Here is a 19,182-nt window from a genome sequence, read left to right on the forward strand (position 1 = left end):
TCTTAGCGTTAGCCTTGTGATGGACACGTCCTCCCGCCCAGTGTCAGCTGGGACTCTCTACATGATAAAACAAGTATACATCCCTTATGGATGGATGGTTTGCTCACAGAAGCAAACCCACAGAGATTTATCACAAACTCTGCAGTTCCCCTCCTTCTCTGTGCAGCTTTCTGGCTTCTACCAGATTACTGTTTTATTGTTTTGATGTAGTCTCCCTCATTAATTATTGCAGTCAGTCAGCTCTTGCTGAATTATGTAGAATTGTAGAAGCATTAGGAGCCCAAAATTCAAAATATAAGGTCCATATTATGCAGAATGTTCACATATAAAGTGTTATATTGTCGTATGGGGTGTTTAATATTGTGATTGTCGAGCTTCAGTATTGCTGACTCATTGTTTTATTTGTATATTTTTAATAGGCATTAGTGACCAGAGGAGGAAGAACTATGTATAACAACTAACTATGCATGATCTGATGGCACCATAGTCAAAGATTAGTTGTATTTTTATATTTAAAACCTCATAAGCCATTAGATTTGCCTTTTGACCATCAAGAGAGCTCTTGAAATTAGGTTTGAGATTTCAGATCTATAGCATTTTTAGTTTTCTAGAGTCTGGAAATGACAAATTCTGTGTATGACAACCCCTTTTTTATATATAGTGTCAACTCAATACATAAATCATATAACAAAGTCAAGACCTGACAATATATTATGTAATGAAACCCAACAAATCCACTGATTCCCTTTGATCAAACACAAAGCTATGGTTTCCTGTCACGGTGCCATCTGGTTAGTTTTACCTTCGCTCTCGGTTTAGTTTCCCATCCCCTGTGTTCAATCAGCCAATCATTCACCTCGGTATAAATACACCTATCAGATCACCATTCGCTTGCCAGATTGTCTTTGTAACCCTTCCAACATGAGCCTTCCAGCCATTCTTTGTATTATTTCTTTGATTCTTCTTGTATGGCCACTACTTGTTCTTCAGTCCTGTTCCTGCCAGAGCCTCAGTGAGTCTTTCCACCATGTCTTCTTTTTTTTTTTTTTTTGTCACTGTTTTTTGTCTTGTTGCTTGCTCCTGTCTGTTTTGGTTACCTTGTTGACTACCAGCTTGTGTTTGACCCCTGCTGTGTCTCATTAAAAACTGGATTTTGCTCCATGTCTTGCCTCATCCCTGCATTTGTTCTGACCCAGTTCACCACTCAGTGGAACAAACACAAGAATAATCCTCTTGAAATTTAGAAAGTAGAATAGGATTCAATAAATAAATTACAAGAATCCCTAAAATAAACAGTATTTGAGTAAATGTATTGGGTTACTTTCATTTTCTCACAAATAAGATGCATGACTTGCAGCCGGACTTTTAACTAGAAAAAGTGTTCTCAGTGGTGTTATGTGTGGAGGGTATCAAGGGTGTAAGAATGGGAGCAGGGAAAAAAGTCAGAACAGAGAACATGGTGAAGGCGTGTGAAGATTTTTTTTTTTTTTTTTTTGCATTTTCGAGTCAAACCTGCTGGGACTTGGGATTCATCAGCGGCCTGTGATTGGCTGACGATGTGGTGGAATGATGGTGTTAGGATCCTGAAGTGGCTGCTGTGATTGGCTGATGCAGGCACACACAAATAGTAATACATGAAGGAGGCATGTACACTCCAACACACACACACACACACACGCACACAGTCACACATATATTTGTGCAAAATACACACTGGATGCATGAAAATAATGACATTAACACAGAATGTACTCAAATACAGCTGCAAACTTAAGGTCTGGTATTTATTCTTATGTTAATGATCTGTTTACAATTATTTGCCCATGTATTTACTCATTCACTCGTTCTTTTCTTTTAAAGCTTGTATTTTATTGTTTGATTTACTTGCATATGCAAATTAGCACACACATATAGTGACACATATGCAGACAGAACCAGAAAGCTGCAGTGCTCTTAATTTAGATTTACATGCATGCACACACAAGCACACAGTGTGCCTTACAAAGCCGCCTCAAAAGCAGGGACTGAAACCAAAAGGAACGACGACAGAAGCGAGGGGGGGAAGCTGTGTGTACGAGAGCATTTCTTACTCTCTTACTGCCCCCCTCCACCCCCGTAAAGTCTAAATGAATCATTCTGGCACCGTCTAGTTTACTAATGAGGCTCTGAGGAATGCTGCTGATCAGAACAGGACCCTCTGGCTTCTTTTCTAATGGAAATCTGGCGATACATTACCGGTCAGAGAGTAACTCCCCCATCCTCCCCTCCTCCTCCTGCACTACATGTGAGTGACTGACTGGTTGGCTGCAGGACAGGGTGATGGCGGCTGGCGACTTCAGAGGGATAAGAGTGATGTGACCCAACTGTACTCATGATGATGATGATGATGATGATGATGATGATGATGAGGTCCACGTGATTACATAAAGTCTTGGCCTGTGCCTTTGTTGTGGTGGTCAGAGTTGTAGTGTTGTTTTTTGTTAGGGCTCCATCTTCAGCTGCAGTAATGTGTGAATTTAAGTCTGTAGCTGCTTGTAGGAAGGGAATATGTAACGCTGCAGTTTCATCCATCTGTTGAAGTGATGGTGTACTCATTCAGATAAAAGTCACATTTATGTTGATGTTCCTCACAACTTCATTCTGGCAAACCTGCCACAGTGACAGAGAGATATACAGTACACAATATTTGTCATACATAGGAGATTTAACAGTACATTAGCTGGCACAATGAATAACATTGCACTTAGAAAAAAAAGACTAAATGGAAATCTATTATGTAACTAACTGACTCTGTGTCTGACAGCTCACCAGCATAGATCCTGATCAATCCTGTCTTCACGTGGGGATAAATTCTAATTCTAAGGGATTAGTGAAGTTACCGCTGTTTCTCTACATGCATGAATGCATGCAATTATTTTGCTTTGAAGACACTCATATGGATCCTGCTTCTTTTTGATGCTGCAGGTATTAAAAATTGTCAGAGAAAAGACTCGTACAAACAGCTGGAAGTACATGTACAGGTGTCTGACATGAAGTTCAGATTTGTGCCAAGTTGAAAGTGATACAAAAATATTATTCGACCTGACCCGGTAAGATCTCCATCAGGACTTTCTCTGAAAAATTACCACAGTGCTCATTCAGATTCACCTGAAGTCGACGCATTGAGATGCGATCTGATAACTGTCGTGCAAACTACTGTTCCCTGTTATTATTTAGCTATTTACTACTGGGGCATGAAAGACAACTCCTAATTAGCCTCTTTTCATAATACATAGTGTTGAACTAATATCTCAGCTGGAAAGCCTTTTTGATTAATGGAGGTTTGAACAATTTCCCTTTCTGTCAAACTATGATAGAGGATTAAGGTGACACTAGACATTTTCTCTCAGTCTCAAGTCCAGCAGCTTAGAGCAGTTAGCAGGACTGTGGTTTCCTAATGATTCTTGTGTTTGCTGTAATCCACAATCCAACTGTTCACTAGTAATGTGGTGCAAAACAAACGCTGCGGTTAGGTTAGGTGCAGTTTAGTAAATCATACACGGATTTAGAATGAAGGTTAAACCTACTGTGCAAAACTTTTGTCTTCTTCTTCTGGCAGTAATATAGCATGCTTCAGTTATGTGGCATGCTTTGCAGGCGATCACCTTCTTCTGGAGATCGTGACCTTTCACCTGAACATCGAGTTTTGTTTTTTTGGTCAAGCATCAGTAACTTTTCATGGATCTTTTTTCCTTGTTTTCTTTTCATGGGCTCCACAGTACTCCTAATTATTGTAGTTTTTTCTGTCTCTGTCACTCTGACTGTCCCCCTCTTCAGCTTTGCCAAATGGGCGTCCATTGTATGTGAATGTCTCACTCTGTCGCTTTAAGATCTTTGGAGTTGTCCTGTTAAACTTGTAAGTCATTTAGGCAGGATAACTTTGGGTTAAAATAGTCAAGTGTATAAAATAATACACATGAGTTTGATCAAATTATAAATCCTGATGGACATACTGCAGACCTATGGGGAGGTAGCTGTGGTGTCTGTGTAGCTACCACGAGTCTCCAAGCAAAATAGAACAAAACTGCTGTATTCAGTCCATTTTACGTCGCATAAACAATGTATAGGGAGGTTCAGAAGGTATCGATGTTTGCAGATGGCATTACAGATCATGTGGAAAATGTACTTTCTTTTGGTATAATGTTATTGGGTCGTTCCACCTCAGTTCACATAATTCCCTACTCCTGCCCATCTTCAGTTTGACAGATTTTCTTTAAGTGGTGAATATTGATTGAGTTGACCATGTGTAAAATCTGGAGTCATAGAGGTTGCACCATTAAAGACCATATGTACATATCAATGGCCTACACAATTTCAGAGCCTTAGTTACATTATTTCTCAAATTACAGCATATCGAAGATTGCTTCACAGATTGGCGAAAAGAAAATGGAGCAAAAATCGACATGACCCCACCCTCTTTGATAATTTTTAACTCAGAAACTAATGTTACCTATGGCACCAGATTTACATGTTTTATCTAATAACTTACATATGCACAGAAAAGAAAATTGGCAAATATGAAATGGTCAGGCATGAATTTTTATTAAGATTTGGTGAACTGAAGTGGAATGACCTTATTATTTATGCATCAATCACATGTATTTCTGTATGTTTCAGTTAGTTTACTTGTGTATTTGTACATCAGTAACCATTCTGTTCCTGCACTGTAAGGTGACCATCGACTTGGAGCTCCATCTCAGCAAGAGGCCTAACTCGAAATCTTCCAAAGGTCCTTTTGCACACTACGACGTTTACCTCTACAGGGTTCCCACAACCAAACATCAGATCCCCAACGGTCAAAGTACCAGGACTGTAAACAGCCCCAGTAGAGCCAAAGGCCAAGTTCTGCGGTGGAAGGACGACCTGTATCCACCTTCTCCCCCTTGTTCCATCCGCAGCCCCGTCAGCGCTCACTCTCTGCCGGTCACCATGATCGACGAACTTCAGCTGCCCAGACAGTGGACACAAAACCCCTACACCCCCTGACAAACAGTTCTTCTTACATCTCACTGTCCTGGCTGACATCTTGAAAATTGTTCTGTGTTGTATTTTGTTGGTGTTTTTTAGAATCTTTCAATCAGGGAAAAGGAAATTTACACAAACCTCTGTGAGGTTTTGCTTCCATACTTTGACATGCCGAATGTTAGGTTGTAACTAGAAATTGGAGCCTAATGTGGAGGTTTGAAGTGTCTGTGTTGAAGCAGGACAAAACAGCTGACAGGACAAACATAGACAGCGATTCAGGTGTAGTGATGCTTGCTTGCATTTTGTTGCAAGGAAGCACTTGCCTCCTCTGTCAGCTGCCACACATTGTAGATTCCCCAAAGTGACTAAGTGTTGATAGCTGAGATAAGCTTAATGTATGGCATCTTCTCAAAATTCTTTAAATTTCATTTATTTAAATTCATTTTCTATGTCAGCAAGTGCCAAGTGACAAACATCAACATCAGGCTGTTTTCTAGAAAGCAAAACTACAGTTTTGATACTTAAAATGTTTTACAATGTTTTATCAATTATTAACTGATTTGTAGAATTATCAAGCAATAATTGCAATTGCATTTATTAATATTCTAAATCAGATTAGAAAAGCATTAAATGAAGGAAACAAAAATAATTTAAAAAACCCCAGAAAACAGGTATCGATAAAAAAAATAACAATTTTGATGTTTATGTAAAATCTTAAATAAAAATGTGTAAGTCAGCAAAATAAACAAAAAGATGAATAAAAACCTTGTTTTTTCATTGTATATACATAAAGGTGACTTGACATTTATGCTTTATATATTTACATTGTATTGTGTTGTATATGCTGCTGTTTTGCTCAGTGACACTTCAGTAACTGCAGGAATCAAACTCGAACCACAACGGCTGCAAACAACCTTCGGAGACTTTAATTTATACGTTTGTGTATCTGTGCCAGCAATTATACTAGACCAAGTGGGCAGTTGGCCAAAACACGAGTCAATGAAGGCCCATTGGATTGTTCTGTGTCACTCCTCTCACATGACACAGTGATCCCAGTACATATAACATCTGACTCAGCAGTGTAAAATAATACTAACGTCTGTGGAAGTGTGTATGATATTAATTATATGTCACTTAATTGATCTGTGCTGGCATAGTTGCTTTTAGTTCTTGCAGACAGACAATATAGCCGCACTTTAGTCTCAGTTTCGATGACTCATTACTCAGCTTTCTGAATGTTTTCACTGTGAGGGCTTCAAAGCCTGAGAGCAATCTAATTTGCATGTTGCTGATAATTTAATTGAGTGTGGGCCAATATGTAGAGAGAATTGATGATAATGTACATTAAAACACATCCACTGAAAGTAAATTACTTCAACTACTAAAATGCAGACAGTGTTAAATGGCAAAAGCTTTAGAACTTCAATCTTTATAAGCTGCTTGAATCAATATTTTCATATAAACAAGGGATGAAATGATTATGTGCAATGTGAAAAGGAGTTTGATTTCACCAGAAAACCACGACAACTAAAAGTGGGTGAAGCTTGTCTTCTAACGTAGTTGTGAAAAGTTCCATTTTAACCCAAACCATGAGCTTAACCTAACCCACTGATTTTGGTGCTTGAACCTAAGTGGACAGCAAATGAAAATACAAGTAATAGCCACAAAAGCTGAATAATAAGTGAAGTATATCTAATAATAATGGTCACACAAAGGAAACTGTCTACTGGGTGAAAATTTGCATTTGAGTCACATTGCCACCACACCTGCCTTCTAAAAGTACAGAATTTAGTGCTCTTTGTACTATAACACCCATTTATGTCATTTTTTGCAGCCTTATGTGTCACTGTAGGAGCCGTGGAAACTAAACATCAACCTCCTCTTTTGTTCAGGTATGAGGACTTGCTGGTGAAAGGTGGTGCCTTTGCAGTTTCCCCTCAGCCTTCACAGAGCCTTTTAGCATCTTTCAGCTCATTGTTTTGATTTTGCAGGCTGCAAATTTACTGTTTTGGTTCACTCTCACTGCTTTGACTGCGTTCTCAGGGAGAAAAGCTCACATGAATCGACTGTTCTCTTCCTGCAAGCCACCAAAAAGCAGCTAGCCGGTGAAAAAAATATGGTGCCAGAAGAAAATGTGACTAAAGTAGGGCTATATAAAACATGCAGATTTACTGCAATGACAGCCTCGATCTCTTTGATACGGAGCTGTTTCAGAGCTACACACTGCCATCTGCTGATAGGAAAACATGCTCATTGGTTCATTTCCTATCTCCCATTTTACATGTAAGTGTTTTATTCAGCTGTTGTGCATGAACCACGAGCGTAAGATGGATGACTTATATGAACCAGATCACATTTAAATGCAGGTTTTCTGCTTTTCAACACAAACCTTTCTTCAAGCGTTGCTAATAAAACCTTTCTGTGACAACACACCTGCATTTGATGTAGTGAATTTAAAATGGCAAGATTTTATTTTTTAGAGGGCGAACAATTTGTTTAAAGTCGCTGTTGTCTGTTTCAAATAATTCCAGATAATGTTGAGATTAAACTAATACGTTATGTATCCACACACACTGTCCGTGTTACTGATATACAGCATGTGCACAAGTAGTAAAAACAGAAACCCAACATAAAAGCATTATTTTATTTATTTATTTTTTTAGAAAAAAAGAGACCTATGGTGTGACAAGACTTATTAAGTGGAACCAAACAGATATCACTGAGTGTTCCTGTTAAGTGCATCCACATTTAATTCTTTGGTTGTGTAAAACTAATATATTCAAATCTTATTTCAATGGTCAGAGCACATCTACAGTATCATATATTGTGAGCACAAATTAATGCATGTATGTTAATTCCATTGAAATTAAATAGTTGTGCTACTAAAACATCTCAAGAGTACATCTTAAGTTATTTGGTGCAGTGGAAGCATGTTGAGCCAAAAAAGGTGGACTAACACCATCCTTTGCAGACTGTTTTTTAACATTTTTGCTGACATAATGCAAGATTTCCTGCTGAAAAACTTCAGCATAACAGTCCTAATCAATCAAATTCTATTAAATTGATAGTCTGATTGACATTCAGATCATGAAAAATTTGCAAGATGCAAGCTGGAATATAAATGACTGCAAAATAACCTGAAAATATCTAATTCTTTTTCAGTAGTACACCTAGCATAAAATGCAACTTTTGTATTAGACAATTGCTTTAATCAGTGAGCCATGTTATGCTTGAGTCATATGTAGATGATAAAATTCTATTTATGTAAAGAATAATCGACTGAACAGTGAAGAGCAGAGTGTAGATTTGGTATCTCTGAGGTGGAATTTGTCACTATTATGATGGGAATCATTTATTTTCTAATATTTAACTGTGGCTGCAATACTCCTGAATGCAACTGTTACTAATACTGCTATTACTACTAATAATACTAATGCATTTGTGGATATAGGTATTATATTAATTCTATTGTCACAGATTCCATTTCTGCAACTGCTGCTACTACAATAATACTGCTATAATACTGTACTCCACTGCTACTGCAGTCAGTCAGTAGCTCAGTATCACCAGCAGGTGGCGATGCCTGCACCGACAAACAACGATATAAACATTGAAGAAGTTGCCATGTGCGAGCGGAGATCGTCTATAACTATGAGTGAATACTCTGTCACAGATTCGAGGCGGTTGGTTTTTAAAAACATTTTTTTATAGAAAGCTACTATTTTATCTTCAAACTTAATACTTCTAGTTTAATGTGAATCTGATAAAATGCGCTAAAATGATTCTGCATCCAAATATCCAAAGATGAGCAGCGTCTGACGACGAAACGTATTTTCCTGCTACCCGAAAATACATTTAGAGTGAGACCTCCTGTTGTATTTCTCTTATCTTGACTGACGCTAGCTCACCAGCTAGCACAGAGTGAGCCTTTAAACATTTTACAGGCTAAAGTAGAAGCTCTGACTTTACTATTTTAACCCATGAATATATAGGACAGACTTTTAGATTCACTTATAATTGCATGTCCTACTTTGTAGCGCTGATTTAACTCACTTACGAACCGCTTAGTCTTTGTTATTTACAGTTAGCTTAGCCTTAGCTGTTAGCTATGTTTACAGAACTCAACAGTATCTTGAACAGCACTCCCGACAGCTTCACAAAGGTGAGAATATAACATGTTCTGACTTAGTTACTTTATTACCTTTTTCTTTATTTAAATGTAAGACACTGGACTCCATGCTGACGTGTAGAGTTTCTGATTTTTAAATTTTTTTAATAATTTTTTTTTTTTTTTTACAGTATTTCACGCAGTTATGTAGCCTGCAAATTCTACAGCATCCTTATTTTACTAGTATAATATTTGTATTGACGTCTTAACTTGCAGGGAGAATTTATCTTTGTGTCAGACAGACAGAGTGATGCTTCTTTCCTCATCCACCACTTCCTTTCTTTCTACCTACGAGGTGAGTTGTGACACCTGTGGGAATAACATCAAAATAGAGACAGCTTTTCCCCCCCTTCTATTTCTGTAACAGCTGTATCTGTGTTTTCTGATTCAGCGCGATGCAAAGTGTGTTTTCTGGGTCTGGTGCAGTCCTTCAGTCATTACTGTGCAATCAGTCAAAGACTGGTGAGTGTCTTTCCCAATAACAGTCTCTTGCTTGTGCATTTTCCATCACTGAGATTCAGAATACCTTCTGATAAAAGATTAAAAGTAATGTTTGTTGCAAATATCTGAAAAGTGGGCATAATAATTTGGTACATGGCAGTAGTTGTGAGATAGTCAGCAGCCTGTCATGAAAAATGATTTTCTTCCATGCACTGGTGTACTGATGTCTGACAGTTGTGAAGATTTCTAACATCAATCTGTTAAAGTGAAGGCCTTCTGTCATTCAGGTATTTTACTTTAATGTTAGTCACAACTTCATTCAGACGTTCCCACTCAAGGTATGAAGAGAACCACTTTTAATATTTGTTATATTTGTCATACAGGACATTAAATGATGTGTAAAACATAATATTGTGACAGTAAACAAATAACTAAATGTAAACTTTGTAAACAGCCTATTTTTTTTTCAAATTTTCTAAACACTGAAAATTCCGTCTGTGTTTTGATAATGTATTACTTTATAAATATGGAAATAAAAATATCCATAGGGATGTGATAGCACTGAAGACTCAACCTGAGAATGGACACTATGTCTAATGGTTTTCCTGCAGCTTATAATCTCTGAATCTGTGTTACAGCCAATGATGGCGTGCTGTGCATAAATGCATGCAACTCTCTCGCTCTGGAGGTGCTCTTACAGATCCTGCTGCTGTTTAATGCTGCAGGTATTTAATAAAACTGAGAGAAAAGGTTCATACAAAGAGCTGGAACAGCTCCTGTTGTCAAAACCAAAACTACATTTATTATTAGTGAGCTTAATTATTCCGACCCTCCCTGTCTACAAGCAGTGAAGCTTTATTTTCATAGACATTTCAGTTTGTAATATATGTGAAGTTTTATTGTAGCATTTTTAATTTTTTTTAATTCCTTCCCACCGTCGCTCATAGGGAATCCAAAAGCAGCTTTGGATTGTTGGACTTTCTGTTCTCTGTTTAGAATTGATAAGGTTTGTACCTTACTATGCTAAGCGCTGTGAGATGACATATGTTGTGAATCTGTGCTATGTAAATAAAACTGAATTGAAATTGAAGGACAAGTGAACGAGAAAGATGCTTTGTAACTTGGCAGCAAACTGTGTCTTTTGTGCTCTGTGTGATGTTTTAGACCAATATTGGGGCAGAAATGTGGAAACCGCCTTCCCCAAATCACTTCATATAACCCAGAGTACGCTGTGTGTGTCTGTTCGTTAATGCGACAGCATGTAGTTTAGACGTTTTCTTGGTTGAAAGTGGAATGGAAATGTTTCTAGGTCCTACTGCGCAAGACTGCCATAGTGACTGTTGTGGAAAAGCAAACAAGGTGTTCATTTAAACTTGAAGCAAACACATTCAGGTGCTCTAAGGCTGACAGAGACGCGTGCATGTATGAAAGGAACTTCATAGTTTTTTTTTTTGTTTGTTTGGTTTTTTTTTGAGTATGTACAAACTGAGTTTTGCCCGGAACCATATCTTTCTTCAACATCTGTGTGTATTTGTGTGTGAAATGTGTGTACTCAGGGTGTAAGTCTAGCGCAGGCTAAGGAGAAAGGTCAGCTGATCTTCCTTGAGGGACTGAAGGAGTCGCTGTCTATTTTGATTCCTCAAGAAGGCCACACTGAAAATCAAGCCATGGACTTCCTGAGGTACAATCCAATAATCACTGTTTGTTCCCCTTATGTAACTTTTTTCGCATTGTTAAGATTAACATCTGCACACATTTAGCTATCGGTTTGTTGTCGCTTCACTTAAATAGCTGTCTGTATTACAAATCTTAAAATAATATATCAACAAAAGCATACCCTGTAATAAATTACACAATCATCTCTATCAGGGATCCTACTGTTGGCCTACGGAGTTTGTACAAGTTTGTCCAGTCCAGTTTGAACAGTTCCAGCAGTGGGGAAGATGGCACAGAGGAGTGGGGACCGTCTGTGTTGCTGGTGGATGACATCAGTGTGCTGTTGAGTCTGGGAGTAAGTGCCAGAGCCGTGTTGGACTTCAGCCACTACTGCAAAGCCACGGTCTGCTCTCAGCTACAGGTTGGACTTAAATGTCCTTTCAATAAATCACTAATGAGCACTCACTTGCTGTAGAGTTCTGTTATAATGAGAGTAAATGTAAATGGATCAGATAGTAACTCATATCAACCCTAATGTCGCCTGCAATCACAGGGAAACATGGTGATGCTGGTACGCTGCGATGGGGAAGACGAGGGGGATGACGGAGATGATGAAGGCTCAGAGCTGCTCCTTCGAGGTCTGACCCACCAGTGTAGCCTCACCCTTCATGTTCAGGGTCTCCCAACTGGCTACTGCAGGGACATACATGGGCAGGTGCGTGCACGTAGATGCAGCTTTTCTTACCCTGATTGTTCTGATTGATCACACAGTGAATCTCGTAACAGCAGCCATAGATGTTCCTGTAGTCCAAGTATTACTTAATCTGGATTGTTTTGGCATAATAAATTAAATGTATATGTGTATACTGTTTACACAAACAATGATTTTTTAAATACAAATAACAATAATTAACCTTTTGCTTACATTTTCGGGTAGTCTTTTGGCCTAGAAAATGTCAGATCACGCTTCGACAAAAGCTGAAATTGAAAGTGGTTGATTTGTCAGGTAATACTTTAAAACCCAAATTTTCTCCTAAAAATTTCTCCTAAAACACGACAAACAATTAACATCACAATTATTGCAGACTACATTTCTGTCGATTGACTTATCAAGTAATTGTTCTGTCATTTCAGTTGTGCTAGATGAAAAAATGCATTTCAGTGTTTTTTAATTGATCATAATTGAAAATGTAGACCGGTTACACCACTGATATTTATTAGCTGTAGCTGTAATGAGGCAGTTGAAAAATATAGCAGAGCACATATTAATAACCCTTCAACAAAGTCAAACAGTACATATGGCACAAGGAGTAGAACATTGTGAAACAAACAGTAAATCAGCAGTGTTCCTTGTTTTTCAGGTGGAGGTGTGTTGGAGGAGGAGACAAGGTGATGGGCAGCACACACAGAAGAAACTCTTTCAGTATAAGGTCCACGATAAGGGAGCTTCCTTCTTTGCTCGAGGGACATCCAGTGCTGTGCTTTAGTTCCACCTTTCAACATCCTTTTTTGTCTCTTTTACATTTTATTGTAATATCACAAGACATTGTAAAATGACTGGTGAATCAGCCATAGCCAAGTGTTACATTTGACTGGTTGGTAGTGTCAACGAAGCCAGTCTGGATCTCAGACCTTCTTTAGGAGGGACACCGCCATCCTGCCAGCTGGTAGCCTTGTTCCAGACCTCTGAATTGCAGCCTGCCTGTGGAATTACCATCCCAATCAGAGCAACTCATGCTGTTGTTGGCATTTGGTCCCTTGCTGTGAACCAGTCAGCAAAAATAACACTGATCATGGAACTACTGGTGTTTGGAGAATAGCTGCAATGCAACTGGATATTTATACAATAAAAATCCAATAAAACATTAAATGTTGTCATTGTATGCGTCCGCTAGAGGTCGCTCTGTCCCTTCCGTCCACAGTGCAGGGTGAGAGGTCGAAGTGGAAAGGTCTCAGTGGGATTTGACAACCAGTAGAATTTGACAACCAGTAGAAACAGCTCCTGCATGTCAGCGTCAGATGCGAGGCGTACGCGTTAGCCTTTAACAGATTTACACAACAAAGCAATAATACGGCGACTACTTGCTAGGTTATTCAGGAGGACAGCGGCAACAACAAGATTTGGAGACCTCTGAAGTTTGTCCAGGCAAGTGTGTGAACAGTTAAGCTGTAACCCGCTAGCGTTAGCTGCGTTGCGAAAGTTGGCTTCGTGTAAGTGGAACGGCATGGGAGCTGCTCAACTGTTTCATCACATTGCAATGCTAGCTGCTGCTGGCTATAACAGCGAGATTACCGCTGCTGGGCGCACATGCATCACTTCTCTTTGGCAGCATTACACATTAGACCATAACATCCGAAACCACGATACACAAACATAGTCTGCATAAGTACAACTTGAGGTTTTGCTAATAGCAAGCAAGCAGCTAGCTAACTTTGGCGTTACTTGAACATTTGGCAGCATTTTTGCAGAAAACTACTCTCGTCGTTTCACACTGACAGCAATGTCTATTATATTTTGGCAATGGTTACCGCTTGCAATATGCTGGTCACCATTTTACTTACTGTAATTTATCTAGTGCGTTCCATATCAAACGGTACCCCGAGTTCACTGGGGAGCTAACAAAGCTAGCCATTTGCTAGCAGCGTTAGCCTTTAGCTTGCTGCTATATCACAAGTCGTCTCAAGCTATTGAAAAGTTACGACACTTAAATGTAAAATTATACTCGTATGTTTGGCGGTGACTGTTAATATACCAAATAACTTTTTATTACAGACATTTGGTCTCTTAGTTTTACTTAAATTACTCTGGTTCTAAATTATTAATGCGATGGATGTCACTCACGCACGCTGGTAACGTCAACAAGCTAACAATAGGAGTGTTTGTCATTAATACCTGTCGTTCATAAGTTATGTTTACTGGAAAAGCTAGGTCTGACAATCTGTTTTTATTGGTATTTGTAAGGCGTGAAAGTAAGTTTTATGCGATAAGTTATAGATGAAGGCTAACATCAGCTACCTGTTTTCAGTAATCTTAGCTAGGAAGTTGGCACTTGGAAGCTGGTGGCTGAATAAGGATTCAGTTATGAACATACGTCCTTGCAGTCAGAGCAAACAGTGAGGCTATTTGTTTGTGCCCTGTGGGTGTTTAAGTTGCATGACAATGTCAATAATTGGCCCTCATTTGCATATTCTAACTGAGTAGTTGCTTCGCTTAAAAGTGTGCAACTGGAATTGTTGACAGAGGCCAATAACTGCTGTGTGGTTAGGAGTTCCAGGAGACCTGCTGATGTTAAAACGTTTTATTATTAGTGATGGGGACGTAGTGGCATGTGATTATCATTTTTGCAAAGATCATACAAGTGTGAATAGTTAAAAATGAACGGTATGTATTTAGGGAATAAACTGGAACACCATGAAGAACCTCTGGGCATCCGAGGCCCTAGCTTTGGGAGCCTCTCTGCTAACTTGTTCTTAGCAGGTGATGTTGCGACAGGGTTGCATCAGCCCCACCATCCGTGCATGTGTTCACTGTCTTGTGAAGGCTTTTTCACCATTTTAGCTGGTTAAATAAACTCAAAATTGTGAATACAGTTCCTTGAAGTGGAAGAAATCGAATTTTCAAATTAATTGTGATACTGTGTATGAATATATGTGCATAACAATCCCGGTGCATAATTGATTTTAAAAAGAGATTTAGTGTGGCCTTACATTGTTCTTCCTCCTCTAAAGACCTTTTTTTTTTTTTTTTCCCTTTTATTTAAAGAAATTAAGAAATCCTTTTGTGGAAATGAAATGCCCGTTACATGGCATTTGTTATTACAAAACGGTTACTGATTGACAGGGCATTTCCCCCATTTGTCATCAGGGCCGGTTGTAAAAGGCTGTGTTGCGGTAATTTACTCTTCCACATTGAGCTTGTCTCTACATTTACAACAGGACTAATCAGAGGCGCATGCTTCAGCATTATGCTGATATGTTACTGAATTTCAATGCCGTTATGTTATGGAGAGTGGACACAGCCTGAAGCTCTCTGGAATGCTTGAGGATATTGGAATGGCTTTTGGCTCACAACAGTTAATGCAAAGGTATTTATTAAGGCCTGTAAATGCATTGTGTGATACACAAAGTTGCTGATGATGCCACTGGATTCTATAAACCCTGGAGATGCCTTTAAGTTGGGCATTTTAGGAAGTGTTGAAAAGAGGTAAGCTGCTGCTTTTTTCACAATCCCCTCGTTCAGTGTATGGCATTTCTAACTGTATTTTCTTTGTTTTTAAATAGAGTTGACCCTACTTGAACTCACTGCACTGTTTTCCTCACAGCACTGTTGTAGGCATGTGGCATTTAAAATCTAACTTAATCTGCAAGTCATCTCGTTGAGCTACAGAGACCCACAATGATCTCCCTTACTGAATTTGTGCTTGCAGTGTGAAACACTGTCTCCCACGTCTGTAGCTGTGTTTTTGGTTGCAAGTAAGTGTGCTGGGTTCTCACTTGGGAGGTATATAGACTGTTCTTTGTTAGATTATTATTTGCTTAGCATACAAAAGCACTGGGTTATTTAACTGAGACATGTTCTGTGCTGTTGCCATGAACATTTATTTGTGACAAGTTGGTTTTTAGCAGAACAGTTATTTGCGTTTCAGTCAGCTGTAGTAGCGGATATATCCCAACAAGCATCATCCAACCATACAGAATAGACAGTTACTGGTCACCTGCCAAAATGGCTAAAGAGAACACAAACTCACCAGCCTGAAACTACTGCTTACCAGCACTTGACCTGTGGCTGGTGTTAATTTTCCACCCTAGTTGTGAAGTTTTTCTAGTAAAGGCTCCCTCAGATTTGCCATGCTTTTGAGACATGAATGTCTTGGCTTTATACAACCGGAAGCATAGACCACCGGAAGGCTGTGACCAGAGGAGGAGGAAAACAGTGGGGGGGTGGCCATAGGGCCTAAGCCCTGCTCGTTGAGTTTCCGATCAGCTCAATCCCGGATTAGTTCACTGACGGAGATGCTGCTGAGCCTTTGCCAAGTCAGGTCTTGCAGCTACACCCCATAACCGAACAGCACGCAGTAGCTGCGCAGACAGCGGAGAGATGGAGGCAGTCATTGAAAGTTATCCCTGGCAAGACAGCAAGTGGGACCAGGACCTGGCTGAGAGTGGACACTCCTTCAGAAACAGAGAGTAGAAAGGCTTTACTTCAAAACTCTCTTTTGACCTTTGTAGAGTCTATTGTGCAAGCTTGCTGGGACACTGCTGTGTTTACTGTATAGAGTATTTATAACAGCAGATCAAGAGACTCCTGAGGCGAATTCCTCCCAGGGAATGTTTCCGTTACTCTCAGTGGGACAAGCCAAGCAATCGCACACTCTGCCTGAATCACGAAGGGAGCACTATGTTAACTCCAAGGCACAGATTAAGCTAAAAAAACCCTGCGCTGCTGCTTTCAGGGGACGTAAACGGGTGCGAACCAGAGAGATAAACTGGGCTCCCATTAGCAGGTATGGTTTCAGAACAGTGCAAAGCTTATATGATGGGCAAAGCTTAATAATGACTGATATTGTGTTGTTAACAAATTATATGTTGCCGCCTGTTGACATTGTGTGAGATGCTGAAGTGAGAGGGAGGTGATAAGAATCAGAAGAATGAGTTGCTGTAAGTCCAGCTGCTGTGGCAGGGAAGCCAGTTAAATATTGTAATAGGGCAGTGTGTAACTACGAACACTGATAGGTAGCGCTGTTCGCTGAGCAAACAGAGAGCCAAGAGCTGAGATTGGGCAGAGAAGTCAACAGGAGATTTAGTTGATATGGGAAACTGAAGTAGCTGATTCTGTTTGAAGTGAGGTTCACCAGCATTAAGGTCAACATTACCACACTTCATTCACTCAAATGGACATTATGTCAATGCTCTGTCTACTGCCAAGGATAGCAGAGTGTTGGTGGGCCATATTCAGTTGTGTTGTAGTTCAACATATTTTACTTCTATTTTACTTGTTGTAATTCATTGATATAATTGTTTGAGATAATGATTTTAACATTTCCATTTATTTATTTTGACAAATATGATTCTAATAAAATTCTTGTTTTACATTTTGCATTTTCTGAACATTTTGTAATATATAATCAAAACCAGAGAAATACTGTATTATGATACTGATTAGAGCTGAAACAAGAAGTAGCTGCATTGATTAGTTAATTGGAAAGCAAAACTGGTGTTAGTGCTATTTAGCTAACCAGTGAACTATTCAGTCATTCTTCAAACAGAAATAATAAACATTCTCGCTGATTCCGGTTTCTAAAATGGGAATATTTAATGTGTTTATCAAAAAAAGCAGTGGTTTGTGTCATCATATATGACTGTAAACTGAATATCTTTGGATCTTTTTCCTAATGATTGGATAAAACTAGCAGAATTCCCAGAGTCACCTGACTTTTTGAGCGCATATAAGTATAATTTTTACTGCTTAACGTTATAGACTATCAGAGAAGCAGTTGTTTGTGATAAACTAAGGGGATTAATTTATTATGACAGTTGTTAGTTACCTCTTGCTGTACTTTCTTTGGAATTATACAGTGCGCAGTATGTCTGATGTAGCTTCAGACCTTATTGATTGACTGGGGGTGAAAACCTGAATATCTTCAGGCAGAAAAAATAAAATAAAATAAATCAAGCAATGATATAAAAATGAAAAATCAGTCAATTAATTTCTGTCCATCTGTGACTCGACTGCTTGGTTTAACGCTGCAAAGTACATATGTATCTTATGGTGAAGCATTATGACCTGTCACCATGGCCACCGACCCTCTGTGCTTTCTTTTCACACTGTCTTTCGAAGAAAAGGCTGTTAGCAGGGATTGTGGAGGTTGTATTTTTCTGCAGGTATGATTGAGGAGACATGTACATCTGTTTTCTTCAGTCTAACTGCCCTGCTGGAGTTGGATGTTTTCTGGAGTGGGGAATGTGTCCACACCTTTTTGGCTGCTGAATGAGCTGTGTGTTTGAATGTTGTCTAGCATGTGACCACAGTACGAGCTAGTTATGAAGGAAAAACACACTATGCCTTTAGTCAGCAGCATGTGTGCCAGCACAAGGAGTGTGTAACTAATTAGGTGTTTAAGACAGAGCTTCTTTGTACCACAGACGATCTCTGAGTGCGTGTGTGTGTGCTATAGTTTAGTCTTACTGTCTATTAATGGCATGCCTTCAAAACTAGACAACAGAGATCGCATAACTTTGCCAAAGATGCACAGTCACAAAATCTATTGCTATAATTATAAATGTTGAGGAACTGTTGAGAATTGGAATAGAAATCTGCATATACATATTGACTGACTGATGAAAAGTAGTAACCATCTCCAGGATTATGCTACAGCTGAAAGATTATTTGCTGGTTCCAACATCTTACATGTGAGGAGTTTGTGATTTGTCTGTGTCATTTATAAAGTATATATTGTTATATTTTTGGGTTTTGAACTGTTGGTCAGACAGTGGGAAATTGTCTGTCTAAAAATCAGTGAAAAATGGAAACAAAACAATTAATAAAATAATCTGAATATTGAAGTTGTAGAATCTGGAGCTGTAACTAGTAAATATTTTGATTCTGGTTTCTTGATTGCTTTGTTTGCAAAAACTGTTATAGTTTTTACTATTTTCTGACAAGTTATGCTGTAACGGATGAATAGATTGCTTAAAATCTGATGGTTGCAACTTGTAAATGAAGAAGGAATGTTACTGGGTAAAAGTAGCTCTGTACGTGTTGTACCCAAGCTAACAATTATGTTTATCAGTCTTTCAGCCCATTTTGTCTCATAGTTGATCAAGTTAACTATTGTTTTCTACAAAATGTCAGAGAAACTGTAAAAAAAAAAAAAAATAAATAAATCTTGTGGGGAAACCTAGGAATTTAGGAT

The 19,182-nt window shown here is 38.8% G+C and overlaps 3 protein-coding genes across 16 annotated transcripts in view; all 3 read left to right on the forward strand.

Moving 5' to 3' along the window:
- The window catches only part of cspg5a (chondroitin sulfate proteoglycan 5a), an 81,601-nt gene extending 76,128 nt beyond the window's left edge, over window positions 1-5,473 (forward strand). The window contains exon 6 of one of the 2 annotated variants that reach the window (XM_055013471.1): window positions 4,711-5,473. In XM_055013471.1, coding sequence (XP_054869446.1) covers window positions 4,711-5,025 — 315 coding nt within the window. In that variant the 3' untranslated portion in view covers window positions 5,026-5,473. The remainder of the gene's footprint in view (window positions 1-4,710) is intronic. The other variant, XM_055013472.1, reaches the window with a different exon arrangement.
- A 3,417-nt stretch (window positions 5,474-8,890) lies between these two features.
- Window positions 8,891-13,139, forward strand: elp6 (elongator acetyltransferase complex subunit 6). Of its 2 annotated transcripts, XM_023276730.3 has the most exons (7): window positions 8,891-9,166; window positions 9,389-9,467; window positions 9,564-9,634; window positions 11,170-11,294; window positions 11,483-11,690; window positions 11,823-11,984; window positions 12,631-13,139. In XM_023276730.3, the coding sequence occupies exons 1-7, from the start codon at window positions 9,113-9,115 to the stop codon at window positions 12,754-12,756; spliced, it is 825 nt and encodes a 274-aa protein (XP_023132498.1). In that variant the 5' UTR covers window positions 8,891-9,112; the 3' UTR covers window positions 12,757-13,139. The 2 variants fall into 2 exon arrangements, with proteins under 2 accessions (XP_023132498.1, XP_054869607.1); XM_055013632.1 differs by lacking the exons at window positions 9,389-9,467; window positions 9,564-9,634.
- A 121-nt stretch (window positions 13,140-13,260) lies between these two features.
- The window catches only part of scap (SREBF chaperone), a 70,932-nt gene continuing 65,010 nt past the window's right edge, over window positions 13,261-19,182 (forward strand). For 9 of the 12 annotated variants that reach the window (XR_008602752.1, XR_008602756.1, XR_008602754.1 and 6 more), the window contains exon 1: window positions 16,214-16,773. Coding sequence is in view for 4 of the 12 variants with exons in the window: in XM_035951202.2 (XP_035807095.2) it covers window positions 16,598-16,773 (176 nt within the window). In the remaining 8 variants the exon portion in view is untranslated. Of the gene's footprint in view, window positions 13,416-15,280; window positions 15,474-16,213; window positions 16,774-19,182 lie in introns of those variants that run through there. The other 3 variants (XM_023276728.3, XM_023276726.3, XM_035951201.2) reach the window with 3 other exon arrangements.

Source organism: Amphiprion ocellaris, chromosome 9 (genome assembly GCF_022539595.1).
Source record: "Amphiprion ocellaris isolate individual 3 ecotype Okinawa chromosome 9, ASM2253959v1, whole genome shotgun sequence".
Lineage (NCBI taxonomy): Eukaryota > Metazoa > Chordata > Actinopteri > Pomacentridae > Amphiprion > Amphiprion ocellaris.

Bases quoted from the DNA above. Each gene is read 5' to 3' on its own strand.
- elp6 (XM_023276730.3), top strand. From the start codon at position 9,113: ATGTTTACAGAACTCAACAGTATCTTGAACAGCACTCCCGACAGCTTC. The intron at 9,635-11,169 runs GTGAGTGTCTTT...GTGTGTACTCAG, and splicing joins GTGCAATCAGTCAAAGACTG to GGTGTAAGTCTAGCGCAGGC. The intron at 11,691-11,822 runs GTTGGACTTAAA...CTGCAATCACAG, and splicing joins CGGTCTGCTCTCAGCTACAG to GGAAACATGGTGATGCTGGT.